The sequence below is a fragment of the Panthera tigris genome, chromosome E1, assembly GCF_018350195.1.
Source record: "Panthera tigris isolate Pti1 chromosome E1, P.tigris_Pti1_mat1.1, whole genome shotgun sequence".
NCBI lineage: Eukaryota > Metazoa > Chordata > Mammalia > Carnivora > Felidae > Panthera > Panthera tigris.
The window spans coordinates 9,616,400-9,632,941 of NC_056673.1; the positions used below are offsets into that span (position 1 = coordinate 9,616,400).

Consider the following 16,542-nt stretch of genomic DNA (forward strand, 5'->3'; position numbering starts at 1 on the left):
CACCACTGGAGGCCTCTTTTCCCTCCAGTCTTTCCCTGGGCCAACAAATGACACTCTCCTACCCTACATGTGGTCCATCAGTGGATATTATCAGCTTTTCTTTAGAGGCACTAGTGAGAATCTCATCCCATCTCCCTACCCTCATTGCTGCTACTTTGGTTCTGAGCCACTGCCCATGTTCACTGCAGCAGCCCCCTGATTGGTCGCCTTGCTGCTCTTTGTCCCATTATGTTTCTGTGCCTTTACACCAACCACAACCAGAGTGAACCTTCTAAAGTGTCAATCAGACTGTGTTGTGCCTCTGTTCCAAATGCTGTGATGCTCTCACATTTCGTTCAGAAGCCTGGGACTTGTTGTGAGGCCCTGCGCGAACTGGCCCATACACCTCTGCGACCCTTTTGCAAACCACTTTTCTGCTTACTCACTATGTTCTTTGTTGTTGTTAATTGAGATATCTTTGACCCATAATGCTAGTTTCAGATGTCCAAACTAATCATTCAGTATTTGTATTGATTGAGAAATGATCATAGTAAGTCGTGTTAACATCCATCGCCTCACATAGTTACAATTTTTTTCTTGTGATGAGAATTTTTAAGATCTACTTTCTTAGCAACTTTCAAGTGTACGATACAGTATTACTAGCTATAGTCGCCAGGCTGTGCATTACATTTCCAGGACTGACTTAATCTTCTAATCGAAAGTTGGAACCTTTTGGCTTCCTTCACTCATTTCTCCCTTCTTCTGCCTCTGGTAACCACAAATTGTTCTGTGTGTTCATGGTTTTGTTTGTTTGTTTGTTTTTAAGATTCTTCTTACAAGTGAAATTATTCAATATTTGTCCTCTGTCTGACTTAACTCACGTAGCATTATGCCCTCAGGGGCGTATATATTGCATCCCTGTTGCAAATGGCAAGAATTCCTTTTTTTTTTTTTTTTAATTTATTTATTTTTGAGGGAGAGAGAGAGAGAGAGAGAGAGAGAGAGAAAATGAGTGTGGGGGAGGAGCAGAGAGAGAGGGAGACACAGAACCTGAAGCAGGCTCCGGGCTCTGAGCTGTCAGCACAGAGCCAGACGCGGGGTTTGAACTCACAAACTGAGTGATCATGACCTGAGCCAAAGTCGGACGCTTAACAGACTGAGCCACCCGGGCGCCCCCCCACCCCCTTTTTAATGGCTGAATAATACTCTATTGTGTGTATGTGTCTGTGTCTGTATCTATACCCCACATTTTCTTTATCCATTCATCCATTGATGGACACTTAGGTTGTTTCAGTGTCTTGGCTCTTGTAAGGCTCTTGTAAATAATGCTGCAATCAATGCGAGGGTGCACATATCTTTTCGAGTTAGTGTTTTTTTTTTTTTTTTCAGATGAATTCCCAGAAGAGGAATTGCTGGATCAAATGGTAGTTCTACTTTTAATTTTTTGAGGAACCTCCATACTCTTTGTCATAGCCACTGCCCTAATTTACATTCCCACCACCGGTGTACAAGGGCTCCCTTTCTCCACTTGTTATTTCTTGCCTTTCTGATCATAACCATCCTGACAGATGTGAGGTGATTGCTCACTCTGTTCTAACCACGTTGTTCTCCTTGCTGTTTGAGCAAAGCAACCCCCACTTCGGGGGTTTTGCATGAGCGGATGGATCCTTCTACCGTTTCCCCAAGATGTCCCTGGTTCATTCTGCCATTTCCTTCAGGCCTCTGCTGAAATGTCACCTTACCTCTTTAATACCCTCTTCTTCACTGGTTCCCCAGTTTTGTTACTCACTGTGCTTATGACTTCCAGATGCATCATGTACTTAATTGTTCATTGTCCGTTTGACACCCGACTGTCAGGTCCTCTAGAGTGCAGTTTGGTCTTTTCACTTCTCTGTCCCCAGCGCACCCTGCACGTTGGGTGTTTTGTACCTAATTGAATGAGTGAGAGGATGAATTTGTAGGGTTTTAAAATACTATGTTATGCATTGAAAGTATCTTTTCCCATATGGTCAATTAAGCCTTTATTGTTTTCTGTGTAAATGATGTATCTGTAGCTTCAGAGTTTCCTGTTTTGCTTTCAGACATTTCTGCATACCTCCTGAGGTTATACATATCCTGTCCTACGTTATCTTCTCGAATTTTGAAAACTCTATTCCGTTTGGAATTATTTTTGTGTGTAGTGTAAGGTAGGGTCCATGTTTTTCTTCCAGACAAGGAGCCGGTTCTGAGGGAGCTAGTTTATTAAATAATCATCCTTTACCCAACGATTTGAAATGTCACCTTTGGTATATATTAATTTCCCATCTACTTTAGGATCTATTCCTAGGCATTGCCTTCTGCATTGCTGATTTATTTTGTCTATCACTCTGGCAATTGCAAACATGTGATACGTTGGCTTTGTGGTAAGTTTGACTATCTGGAGAGGCAGGCCTCTCACTCTAATGTTTTTCATACTTTTCTGAGATTTTCTCAGGAACTTGTTCTTCATATACACTCTAAATTAGTTTATCTAGTTTAAGAAATCTTTCTTGGGGCACCTGGGTGGCTCAGTTGATTAAGTGTCTGACTTGGGCTCAGGTCATGATCTCATGGTTCGTGGGTTCGAGCCCTGCGTCAAGCTTTGGAGCTGACAGCTCAGAGCCTGGAGCCTGCTTCAGATTCTGTGTCTTCCTCTCACTCTGCCCTTCCCTCACTTGTGCTCTGTCTCTGTCTCTCAAAAATGAATAAACATTAAAATAAAACTTCTTTTAATTAAAAAAAAAAATCTTCCTTACCAACCATTGGGGTTCTCATTGGAGGTAAATATATTAATTTGGGGGGAGATTTAAATTTTTATGTTGTCTACTTCAAGAAAATAATCAAACACTGAATGCTATAGTAAACATGTCTGTACGCTGTTCATAATAGTGGCAAATTGGAAGTAGCCTGAGGGTCCAGGCTTTCAAGGAAAAGGGAAGTAAATTTAAGACATGTTCATAATCATTCAGTCACTTTCTCCTTCAGCAGATATTTGAGTCTCGTGTGCTAGGCACAGTGCTTGTGCTAGGACTTAAACGATAAGCAAAATAGAGGATCCCTGCCCTCACGGGGGGAAGGGCGATGGCAAAGGCAAGCACGTGAGTGAGTTTTGGTAAGGTTCGGTTTTTAAGCAGCTCACTCTGGCGTTGTGGTAGAGAGTGGTCTGAGGTGGAAGATGGGAGGAGTTGTTTCTGGACTGGAGCGGCAGTTGTGAGGTTGAATAGAAGTGGGTGCATTCAAGGGATCTTTGAATTTTTTTAATTTTTTTATTTTTTGGGGGGAGGGATATATATATATCCCAAGCAGGCTCTATGCTCAGTGTGGGACCAGATATGGGACTCGATCCCGTGACCCTGGGATCATAACCTGAACTGAAATCAAGAGTCGTACGCTCAGCCGACTGAGCCATCCAGGCGCCCCACAAGGGATCTTTTTAGAGAGAAAATCTGTGATGCTTGTCTACACAGGATATGGGGATCAATGAGAGGAAGGATTAAAAGATTGCTCATAGGTTTCTGGTTTAATTAGGTAGTAAACAGTAGAAAAGAATGGGATTTGGGTGTGTTGAGTCCAAGTCTGGTGCAGGAAATACTGAATTTGTGATTCCTTTGAAATATCTAGGTAAAGATGTCACAGGTTAAAACTGCATTTATAAAATGAAACAAACGATGTTGGGGAAGACCAGGGTTACAACGTTAAATTAAAAAGTCTGTGTCATGTTACTCTAGAGCTTTGTTGTCCAGTGTGGTAGCCACTAAATACCTGTGGCTATTGAGCTCTTGAAATGTGGCTAGTTCAAATTGAGATATGCTAAAAATGAAAAATATAATCAGATTTTGAAGACTTAGTACCAAGAAAGGTAAAAATCTCATTGCTAGTTTTCTATGTTGATTACATGTTAAAAAGATAATATTTTAGGCATATTGGGTTAAATAAAATACATGATTTAAAGTTAACTTATCTCTTTACTTTTTTAACGCGACAACCGGAAAAATTAAAATGGCAGGTGTAACTCACATGATGTTCCTATTGGATGGCGCTGTTCTAGAACGGACTGTCAGCCCTCCTGGGTATAAAGAAAAGCACAGAAATGGGCTGGTAGAAATAAACTGAAATGTTACCATTTCTGCGTTTTTTTGTTTAGTTTTGTTTTTCCATCTTTCTTCATTTTTCAAATTTCATGTTAAATGATTTTTCGATACTAAAGGCTTTTACGCTTTCAGTTTCAGAAGGTGAAAACAGTTTGATCTCTCCCTTTCATGCTCTGTAGACACTTTAGCTTCCCAGTGGCTGGCGTACTTCGGTGAGGTCATGCGACGAGTGTCATTCCTTCTAAACCTACTTTGAAGCATGGCTTCTGCCACCCCTGAAACATGTCCATTATCAGATTTTTATGCCGTATCATTATCTTTAAGGTGCTGAAAATAGTTCTGATACAGAAAGTGCTCCTTCTCCTTCACCAGTTGAAGCTGTCAAGCCCGGAGAAGATAGCACTGAAAATGCGTCTTCTCGAGGGAACACGGAACCTGTGGCCGAGCTCGGGTCCACCTCCGAACCTGCGCCCAGTGCGTCTCCCTCCTCGGCAGTGCCAAGTACGAAGCCCGTCGAAAATGAAAGCGCGGAGACCCAGACGAATGACAGCATCACCGTAGAGGCAGCAGAGCCGATGGACGTTGACCGGCAGGAGCCCAGTGCTGAAGTGACTTCTGTTCTTGACCTCCCCGCGACCACCAGAACGGACTCTGTAGATGTTGACATGAGGGTGCCCGAAAACAATCCGTCGAAAGTCGAAGGCGATACCAAAGAGAGAGACCTGGAGAGAGCCGGCGAGAAGACAGAGCCTGGCGATGAAGACTTGGTGGGGGCCCAGCAGATAGGGGCCCAGAGGCCCGAGCCCCAGTCGGACAACGATTCCAGTGCTACCTGCAGTGCTGATGAAGATGTAGATGGAGAGCCCGAGAGGCAGAGGTGAGCCTCGTTCCTCTAATACTGTTGTATTCTTTGCTCTGTCGGATGCTGAGTCACAGAACGGTGCCGGCCGTGGAGATTACTCCTGCGTAAACCTCGGCAAGTTAAAGGTGGTCTCCGTGCCATTATTACTGGGTTTTGATGCTCTTCATCTGCTTAAATAACCAGGAACAATTAGGTGCTCATAATTTTCAAATGAAAAAGATAATATTTTTTTCCTGCATTGGTTACATGCATCCCATATGTAGCAGAGGAGGGGATCTCATCTGACAAAACTTGTGAACGAAACCACAGATGAGACTGCCGTTCCTGGTGTTGGAAGCAGTAGGACGAGGTGGCGAAGGATGTGGCGGTGAAGGCGAGAGGCATTGGCTTGTTTGCTCTAAGACCGCACAGCCTCAAAGCAAGGCCTGCTGTCCCTGTGCATTAGAGGGTAGAATATGTTGGGAGGAGAAACATGTTCAGTGTTCTGAAAACATTTTAGATGGCATGATTTAAACATAAGCTCTAGGTAATTATCACAGTCACTGTTTATATCAGTTAAAATTCTAGATTATTCATATTTGTAATTGAAAATATGTGTAACATACATGAATATAGGACTGTTTTTAGTCACTAAGTTAATAATACAAAACTATTTTATGTGAATGGTTTTTATAAGTTACAGTAAAAAGATAAATTTTTATAGGAATAGATATTGCTTTATTTAATATGTGTGCATTCCTTGGGATTTCCTTTTCCTTGAAAGCAATAGAATCCCCTAGAATCACAGTAGAATGTTTCATCGGTGCAGATTCTAGAAATGAATTCGACTAAAAACATCATTTATTTTTTTATTTTATTTTTTTTTAAGTTTATTTATTTTTGAGACAGAGAGAGACAGAGCATGAACGGGGGAGGGTCAGAGAGAGCGGAAGACACAGAATCGGAAGCAGGCTCCAGGCTCTGAGCCATCAGCCCAGAGCCCGATGCAGGGCTCGAACTCACGGACCGCTAGATCGTGACCTGAGCCGAAGTCGGACGCTTAACCGACCGAGCCACCCAGGCGCCCCTAAAAACATCATTTAATCAGAAACCCAGTCCAACACTTTTTTTCTTTTTCTCCCCTCCTGTTTTTTAAAAAGGAAGGCAAATAAGCCACTCACCTAAGTGCCACATTCTGTTCCTCTAAGATGAGGATTCTCTGTGTTTTTCCACTGTTGGTTTTAGAAACTACAGGAAGGTAGTAACCTTGGAGGAACACCCGATGAGATGAACATGATAGTAGTCTTGAAATTCAGAAACTCCTCGTAAATATATGGTGGTGGGCTTTGAGGGACACTCCAAAGTTTGCATCACTCCCCAACCGTCACATGACACATCCTACGTTTTCTACATTGTAACACCATCTTTATTCCTTATGGATGATGTTGATTGTTTTCTTTCATACATTCTGATTTTCTTATCAACTTGCACTTTTTAAAATGTTCGTCTTTCCCCAATAATACTGGGAAGTATGATCAAGCCTGCAAGGTGTGGGGTATGGCACTGGTGTATGATTTTCCCCGTGCATGTATTGGGTGTCCTGAACTCCAGTGTAGGTAACGAACCTGAGTGAAGCAGGTGGAATGTGGGGCGAAAGGGACTGTGGGGAACGGAGAAGCGCTTGCTGTTTGGAAAAGGAGCGAGCCGCATGTCGTTGCCGTGCAGGAGTGCTGCTTCTGTGCTGCCATTTCTTTTCCGTTTCTCATGAGAAACCAGGAGTCTGGACTCTTGGGTGGAATTCTCAGTTTTTAAAATGTTCATGGGCAGTTGTTTTAAAAAAGAATGCCCTTTGATCCTGGCAAGACACAGATGATTAGTTTGTAATCTCTGTTAGTGGTAGATTAGGACTTACAAAATTCCATTTTATAATGGAATTTGTTCAGACTGCGTGGTTAGATGCAGATGATTAAATTCAGATTATTTTCAACCTATAAATCAATATTAGGTTTCTTGGACAATTAGCATTACAGAGTCCCTTTTTTCCTTACTCTTCAAATCTCTTCTAAGGTTAATGCGTTGCGTATGTGTGCACACCTACACGTTAACTACTTAGAAGGAATTATGATTGTACATTTAAAGTCTTAAACAAGAATAGGGGCACCTGGGTGGCTCGGTTGGGCATCCAACTTCAGCGCAGGTCATGGTCTCACGGTCCGTGAGTTCGAGCCCCGTGTCGGGCTCTGTGCTGACAGCTCAGAGATGACCACTCAGAGCCTGGAGCCTGCTTTGGATTCTGTGTCTCCCTCTCTCTGTTCCCCTCCCCCGCTCACACTCTGTCTCTTTCTTTCTCTCTCTCTCTCTCTCTCTCTCTCAAAAATAAGATTAAAAACATGTTTTTTTTAAGTCTTAAAGAAGAATATATTAATTTATCTTTTTTTATTGCCAATTGTAGAATGTTTCCCATGGACTCAAAGCCTTCATTGTTAAACCCTCCTGGATCTATACTGGTCTCATCCCCAATAAAACCAAATCCACTGGACCTGCCACAGCTTCAACATAGAGCTGCTGTTATCCCACCGATGGTAAGTTTTCTAAGTGAGGAAGAGAAGTAAAGTTGAGAAATAAAGACCTTTAGAGACCCTTCTTCTCTTAATCAGTACTTGACCTTTTAAAAACTCGTGGTAAAAAGCACACAACATAAAATTTACCATCTTAACTGTTTTTATGTGTACAGTTCAGTACTGTTAAATATATTTGTTGTTGTGAAATAGATCTCCAGAACTTTTCATCTTGCAGAAGCGAGACTCTCGTCTTACTAAGTGGTCACTCTCTTTTGCCCCTCCCCGCCAGCACCTGACTACCACCATTCTATTTTCTGTCTCTGAATTTGGCTGCTTAGATACTTCATTTAAGTGGAATCATACAGTGTTTGTCTTTTTGTGACTGGCTTATTTCACTCAGCATAAAGTCCTTAAGGTTAATCCAGGTTATAGCATGTCATAATCTCTTTCCTTTTTAAGAATGATAATCTCCCTTTGTATGTATATATCACATTTTGTTTATCCAGTCATCTGTCGCTCTGTTCCTTTTTCAAATGGATTCATTGTGATAGTTGATTGAAATGGTCATTTCTGTTTCAGGAAGAAAAAAACAAAACACCAAAGAAATATAATCCTCTAGCCATAAATGTTAGCAAGCTTTGCTTTTGTTTTATTTGTTTTGCTATAAAGTGGTGGTAGAATAAATGTATGATTAGGTTTTGAATATTAAGAATGAATTATAAAGATTATGGCTAACTGCAGTATACAATTCCAAATCTAGTTTTATTTACACTTTACTCGAATGATCTCTACAAGCTTGACTCCGTTTTGACACTGAATTCTGAACTTGGGTATTGCTCTTTTACCTAGTAATGTTTTCGCTCTTGCTTTATTTCAGGGGATGTAACTTTGTTTCCTGTCTCCTATGGTAATTAAAAAAAATTAAGTGTGTGCTTATGACTCACACACAAATCACTGAACATTTACTCATTCATTGATTTACTCAAATGGACATTTATTGAGTGTCCAGATCAAGACAACATTGTTAATGCTGTATGGAATATTTATATATCATAATCTCTGACTTGAAAAAATTTAGAGATTGGTCTTGATAATAAGACATAGGAAAATATTACAATAAAAATTAAGATGAATTATAACAATGTGATGCTCTATTAAGTTAGAAAATATAGTATGGATATTTCAGAAGGAGAGCTTCCTTCTTAATGAGACTCTTAAAGAAGACTCCACATAGGAAATAATACTTTGGGGGGCACTTGGTGGCCCAGTGGGTTGAGCGTCTGCCTCTTTTTTTTTTGGCTCAAGTCATGATCCCAGGGTTGTAGGATCTAGCCCTGCATCAGGCTCCGCGCTATGCATGGAGCCTGCTTGGGATTCTCTCTCTCCCTCTGCTCCTCTCTCCTGCTTACACGCTCTTTCTCTCTCTCTTAAGAAAAAAAAAAAAATTTAGAATACATCTTGCCAAATAGCCAGCTTCACTAACCAGGACATTTGTGGAACCATTAATGTACTTGAAGAATAAACATTTAAAAAAAAAAAAAAAAAGGAAATAACATTGTGGTTGGACCAAAACAATTCATTAGGCTTTATAGCAAAAGGAGGAAGAGCCATGTTTACAAATAAACCAAAGCACAAAAGCAAGTAAATTTTGTGCGTGTTTTGGGGTCAGTGAAGAATTCTATTTATAATAGCAGAAAAAACTATGGAAGTCTTTATTTAGGTAATAGTTTCTAAAAAAAGCTCTCTATTTTCCCCCGGAAGTTTTTGTATTATGGGGTAATGGACTGTGTTAGGGGCTGTTTATTTAGTATCGAACTGAACAGGTTGGGTTCTTTCCTTCATGAAGTGAGAGAGACAGAAAATAAACAAGGAAAACATGCATTATTGCAGATTGTGCTATTGTAAGTCCTGTCGGTGTACTCTGAAAGAAAGAAACGGGGCCGCAGTAAGAAGGAATATGGGGAGGAAGTTACTGAAGCGTATCGGATGGTAAGGGATGGCCTGTCTGAAGAAGTAACATTTAACAGCCGCCCTGATAGGTCAATGAATTAGGTGTGGGAGGTGAGTGAGGTTGATTAGTCAAGGATGTCCGCCAGGAACCTGGCTTAAGCCGCTAAGGTTCCATTTTCTAAGACGGAGGTCACTGAGGGGGAAGCATTGAATTTAGGAAATGAGGTATTTCTATTTGAATGCAGGTTTTGAGGTGCTTTGAGATATCCAGGTGGAGTTATTATGCAGCCATTCTGTGTGGGACTTGGAGCAAACATCTTAGAAATAGAAATTGATGAGTTGTTAACATATAGATGACGTTTAAACCCACAGAAGTGGGTCTGATTACCTGCTGCGGGAGCCTGGAGAGGAGGGGCGTTGAGTCATCAGGGATTTGGCCATCATAAGTGAAAAGCAGACAGAAATATTTTGATTTCTCTTATCATAAGTTTTGTGATTTTTTTTTTCCAAATGTTTGTTTTCGAGAGCGAGAGAGAGACAGAGTGCAAGGGGGAAGGGATAGAGAGAGAGAGGGAGATGTAGGATCCGAGCTGTCAGCCAGGAGCCCAACGCAGGCTGGAACCCACAAACCATAAAATCTTTACCTGAGCCAAAGGCGGACACTTAACCAACTGAGCCACCCAGGCGTCCCCTTTAGTGATTTTATATTATGTTCAGTTCTGAAAGTGAAATGTTCAGCATTTTAAGCATTACATTTGAAGATTATTTTGATTAAAAAATGGCAAAATCCGGGGCGCCTAGGTGGCTCAGTCAAACGCCTGACTTTGGCTCAGGTCATGATCTCAGAGTTTGTGGGTTCAAGCCCCATGTCAGGCTCTGTACTGACAGCTCGGAGCCTGGAGCCTGCTTCACATTCTGTGTCTTCCTGTCTCTCTGTTCCTCCACCACCTGCACTCAGTCTCTTTCTCTCTCTCAAATATAAGTAAACATTAAAAAAAAAAAAAAAAAAAAAAAAGGCAAAATCCTATCAACTGGTATATTACAGAAATAAGCATTATTTGCAGCAGTGGGTTGTTGTTATGTTGGTCATTGGCATATTTAGATTTTTTGTTTCTTCCTGTAGGTTTCCTGTACCCCATGTAATATACCAATTGGAACCCCAGTGAGCGGCTATGCCCTGTACCAGCGTCACATTAAAGCCATGCATGAGTCTGCGCTCCTGGAAGAACAGCGACAGAGGCAAGAACAGATAGATTTGGAATGTAGAAGTTCCACAAGCCCGTGTGGCGCCTCCAAGAGTCCAAGCAGAGAGTGGGAAGGTAGGCAGCGCTGTCATCACAGAGAACTTTCCTGAAGGGAAGCAAAACTGTACTCCAAAGTGGGTCCTTTGTGTTTTGTAGTTTATCAGCATGTCGGTTGATTGATTTCTCTTGCCCCAACACGTAGAATCCCTTCAAATTGACCTCAGTCAGACAGTTGAGGAATGTTTGTATTATTGACTACTCTAAAGGATGGCAGTAACATCTTTGATGGTTTTCGTTAATACGAATTTTCTCATATTTATCTCTATGCTGGAAGACTATAAAAACCATTCTTTCTGCCTACTTATCTGACTTTTCAGAGTAAGTGGGAATTGTTATCGTGCCCTCCAAGCGAGTCACATGTAACAGCAGGATGATGCTCCAATTCTCTGATGACAACTTTGTGAAATGTATAGTGCCAGTCAGACCCTGACTCGTCTCTCACCCCAGCATTTACCAGTTGTTTGGCCAGGGACAGGTCCCTTAACTCTTCTTTTAGTTCTCTCATTTGTAAAGTGCAAGTTATGGATCGATCTGTCAGTCTGTCTATCTGTCTGTCTATTATACCTACCTACCTACCCACTTACCTATCTGTCTAATCTAATCTAATCTGTTTTATCTGTCTGTCTATCTATCTATCTATCTATCTTTCTCCCTTGCTGTGATTACAACCCATAAGAATCAACAGCCAGTATTATTTTGTAACATGTGGCTCAGCATTATTCTTTATATAATATTGTATGTAATAATATACAACTTATAATAACAATCAGTGCACTAGTATACACACGGTATAATAGATACCATGGTATATAGGTACCTTCTATAAATGATAATAGAAGGTGTTGTTATCATTGTTGTCACTGTTGTTATTTCAAGTGACAGGTTTGAGTTGTGCATGCTTTTTCTTTTTTTAATTTTTTTATGTTTATTTATTTTTTATTGTTTTTTTATTATTTTTTTAATATATGAAATTTATTGTCAAATTGGTTTCCATACAACACCCAGTGCTCATCCCAAAAGATGCCCTCTTCAATACCCATTACCCACCCCCCATCAACCCTCATTTTTATGTTTATTTTTGAGAGAGAGACAGACACAGAGCGTGAGTGGGGGAGGGACAGAGAGAGAGGGAGACACAGAATCCGAAGCAGGCTCCGGGCTTCGAGCTGTCAGCACAGAGCCTGATGCAGGGCTTGACCTCATGAACCGCGAGATCATGACCTGAGCTGGAGTCACACACTTAACTGACTGAGCCACTCAGGCTCCCCTCTTTTTTTTTTTTTTTAAATAAGATTGTTTTAATTTTAAGTACTCTCTGCACCCAACATAGGGCTCGAACTCATAACCCCAAGATCAAGAGTTGCACACCTCACCGACTGAGCTAGCTAGATGCCCCTGGCATGCTCTTTTTAGTTGTGCATGATAGATACACTTACTTTCTCTAAAAAGGGGAGAGGGGAGTGATTTCTAAGTTGTAATAAATTCTGGCATGGTTAGGAAATGGCACATGTGTTCTGGTTGACAGTTAACTTACCAACTACGTGCTATAATATGCTTAGGATGTAAGTCTATTAAGGTCTTCATTACTATGGTTTAGATTTTTCCGTAATGATTCAAAAGACTCTTTGTAGTACCTTTTTTAGCTAAGTAAGAGCAATTAGCTGTAGAATGCCATGGATTTCAAGGGCTATTTAATATAAAATGGGAACTGTGGTACTTAAATGATCTTGACCCCCTCCCCCAATCACACCAATGATACGTTATTAGTTATTTGGTACACTGAGCCTCTAATGTTAGAGTTCTAAATATAAGATTATTAATGTTTTAAGTATAAATCTTATGCTAGTAAAAATAACACCTAGCAAGGCTGGGTGTATAATAGGTGCTAAGTGAATATTTCTTGAATGAAGGTAAAAACGTTAATGATTTGGGGGCTTTTAGTATATTGGGTATAGAGAATCCTCAGTTGCTAACTCAGTAATTACATGTTGAAGGAATGAGTTAAATGAACTGGAGTATAAATGGACTTAGCAGAAGTGCTTATCTTTTGAGCAGCCCAATTACGAGAAAATCTGTCATGATGAGAATGATAAAAATTATAGAGTAATTTAAAAGTCTGTCAATGTATTCCTTACATAAATGATTTAGAATAAATGTTGGGAGGAAGAATTTAAAAGAACCTAGAAAAAAATGACATTCAAATGATATTTGCCAAATTCGTGCTAAAGCTGAGTATTATTTTTAGTAATATCTGGATCATTCTAATAATGTATATCATATAGTTACTTTAGGACCTCAATATCTTGTCTTGTTCTACTTTATAAATTGGGCTGTATTTGGAAGCTGGAGAGACTGAATCAGGCTAGAGCCCCAACTTCTAAGACTCTAAACAATGAACTGCATTTCTCTCTGGTCAGTCACATTAATCCATGTGGTTTAGGTAAGAGGGGTATCCTAATTTTTAATTGTATTGCAGTGGTCCTTTTTTTCCCCCCAAATTTATTTATTTTTGAAGGAAAGAGAGAGCATGAGAGCATGAGTGGGGGAGGGGCAGAGAGAGAGGGAGACACCGAATCTGAAATGGGCTCCAGGCTCTGAGCTATCACCACAGAGCCCGATGTGGGGCTTGAACCCATGAACCGTGAGATCATGACCTGAGTCGAAGGAGGACACTTAACCGACTGAGCCACCCAGGCGCCCCTATAGTTCAGTGGTCTTAGAACCACGTGGTAATTATATTTTTGATTAATATGATACCAAGGTGTTTATTAATATGACATCAGTTTGGTTCAAGGTGACCCTAGAAACTGGGGCAGTTGATTCCATTTTGTCCCAAGGTTAAGTTTTGTTTTAGCTCATCTACCTAGTATGTTTGTCCAGTAATTTGTTAACCAAGTGCCTGAAGACTCTCCTAAGTTGATAGGTATCCATACGTAGTTCAGTGTAAAGGATAATTTCCCTTACATTTATACATCCCCCTTATAGAATTGTATACTTGCAGTTAAATTGCTTATATGCAGCATGTTTGATATAAATGTTTTCAGTGCAACATCATAGAATAGTTTATAGAATGGCAAATACAGCAAGAATGTGGATGTAACATATAAACAATCACCAGACTGGTACAGTCCCCTTGAATTAGGACCATGCTTTTGACTTTTCACAGTCCCACTTAGAAAGTAACAGGCAGCACCGGTTGTCCAACTGTTTGATTGTATTCACCTTAATGTCAGTGGCACAAAAAATTATTGTAGGTGGTGTAAGCCTTTTCACCTGTAGGAAAGCTTGGGGAAAACCTTAGAGGCAATTGTTTTCACTTTCCAGGAACATTTACACAAGCTGACCCCTGCTTTAGTTTGAAGCCTTTTCCCTGTAGCGAAGGAGCTCGGACACACATGTCGAGAGAGTTAAAATTAAACTTGCAGTGCAGGTTTAATAAGATCAGTTCAATCCAATTAAGAGTTAATGCATCTGTGCAACTGAATCTAGTCTGTTTCTTTTGTTGTTGGTTTCTTTATCTTTTCAGCCCTGAGTACATGATGATTTAAAAGCTGTATTTAGAACCATCTAAATTTCCAGTTTTCCTTTAACAGTGTGTGACAAAATAGTTTCCACATAGTTGTCAACTTACTGGAAGTGACAAAACAATCACACGGAATTTATAATACACTGTGTTGTTAAATTCTCTAGAAAGGAAGACATTTTCTTTTGAAGTTGGTCTGTTTTATAAATCTGCACAGCATTAGAGCACTTAATCTAATTCGTTACATTAATATGGCTAAGAAGGGAAGAGTACCATCATCTTGATGGGTACCCCAGAGGCATCTGAAATTCAACACCCAGTGATTCAGGGAGGCGTTTTTGCCATGTGGTTTAGAGCTCAGAGTCAGGCTTTTGAAAGATCCCTGGTAGAGTGACCTTGGTTGGGCAATATGGTGTGATTCTTTTGAGCTTCAGTTTCCTCATCTGTGAACTGGTGTTAACAATCTCATTGGTCATGAGGGCTAAGTGAGATAATTTATGTAATCACGGTGCTCTGCACTGTATGTATATAAATAGTATATAAAAAGTATGTAAACAGTACATACTTTTTAAAAAAATTAAGTATTAACACACAGTGCAGTATTGGCTTCAGGAGTAGAAATCCGTGATTCATCACTTACATACAACACCCAGTGCTCATCACAAGTGCCCTCCTTAGTACCTGTCACTCATCTAGCCCATCTTCCACCCATCTCCCTCCACCAACCCTTGGTTTTGTTCTCTGTCATTAAGAGTCTCTTGTGGTTTGTTTTCGTTTCTTCTCGCCCCTCCCCCCACCTTGCCGTATGTACATCTGTTTTGTTTCTTAAATTCCACATATGAGTGAAATCATATGACATTTGTCTTTCTCTGAAGTACATACTGTTTTTAAAAGTTTATTTATTTTGAGAGAGAGAGAGCAAAGGAGGGATGGAGAGAGGGAGAGAGAGAATCCCAAGCAGGCTCCGCACTGTCAGTGCAGAGCTCAACGCGGGGCCCGAACTGATTGAACAGCGAGATCAGGACCTGAGCTGAAATCAAGAGTCAGACACTTAACTCACCGAGTCACCCACGCTCCCCGTTGAAGGACATGCGTAATATTAGCTGATGACTATAATCGTTTCTAGTTTTTACACAAATCTTAGTAAGCCGGAGAACTCTTTAAGCCTTGTGCTAATGAATCTTTATTTGAAACCAATTATGAACCTTCCTTTTAATAGTGAAATGCTAGAGACCTTCTCTTTAGATAGGAACTTTCACTACTTACTGTAGTTTAGTAAAGAAAAAAAGAAAAAATAAGCGTCACTGTTTGAAGGGAGAAGACAAACTATTATTCACGGGATAAGATTATCTACCTAGAAAGCCTAAAAGAATCAACTGAAAAGTTATTAGAGCTAAAAGGAAAGTTCATTAAGTTTTTGAGGAAAAAAAAATGATATGCAGGAATCCACATCTTTCTTTCCTATGTATCTGCAATAAAAAGTTATATATGTAAAAGATGAAAAAGACGGTCTTCCTAGCAACAATATGTAAAATACCTTGAAAATAATTTTTAACAAGGAATGTGTAGAAAAGACATACGAGAAAGTCTAGATTCCTCATTTAGGAAACGTTATTATGGAATGTCCGGTCTCCTGTATTCATAAATTTAATGCCAGGCTAATGAAAATTCCAGTGACGTTTTGTTTGGAGAGGAACTACTTAGAATGATTTTAAATTTAGGTTTACTTGCAAGACTAAATGGGTAAGACTAGGTAAGCAAGAGAGTAATAGGAATTTGTTCTGGCAGACATTAAAATACCCCAAATCTAAATGGTTTGGGTTACAGATGATTTGTACTTTCTTCCTTGTGCTTTTCTGATTTTCCAGAATTACAATGTCAGTATCATTTTGAAAAAGAAAAAAGTTATATATTATTATGTGTATCTTTAAATATTAATGTGACTGCATATCTGATGTACCCATTTAAATGCTTAAAGTTTTTTGTAATGCTTACTGTAGAGGTAAATCATATGATTTTTATTAGCATTATTATAGTACAATTCATAGTTTCATAAACTGGTGTAGGTTTTTTGGATTAGTTTGATCTGTATCCTTTGAAAGGCTTCTTCCATTTCTTAATTATGTTTATTTTTCTGACTGTTAAGTGGTGGGTTTCAACAGGCTAAATAAAAGAGTTGAAATTCTCAGAGATCTGACTAAGTCAAGCAAGACTTGAATTCACAGAATGGCCGGATAATCTGAGGTTTGCCTGTTGTGATCCTTATTGCATGTGA

The 16,542-nt window shown here is 39.9% G+C and overlaps 1 protein-coding gene across 16 annotated transcripts in view; it reads left to right on the top strand.

The window, feature by feature from the left end:
- NCOR1 (nuclear receptor corepressor 1) overlaps positions 1–16,542 on the top strand; it is a 158,723-nt gene that overhangs the window by 103,866 nt on the left and 38,315 nt on the right. For 14 of the 16 annotated variants that reach the window (XM_042967734.1, XM_042967733.1, XM_042967735.1 and 11 more), the window contains 3 exons: positions 4,413–4,965; positions 7,382–7,511; positions 10,564–10,759. In XM_042967734.1, coding sequence (XP_042823668.1) covers positions 4,413–4,965; positions 7,382–7,511; positions 10,564–10,759 — 879 coding nt within the window. The remainder of the gene's footprint in view (positions 1–4,412; positions 4,966–7,381; positions 7,512–10,563; positions 10,760–16,542) is intronic. The other 2 variants (XM_042967739.1, XM_042967745.1) reach the window with 1 other exon arrangement.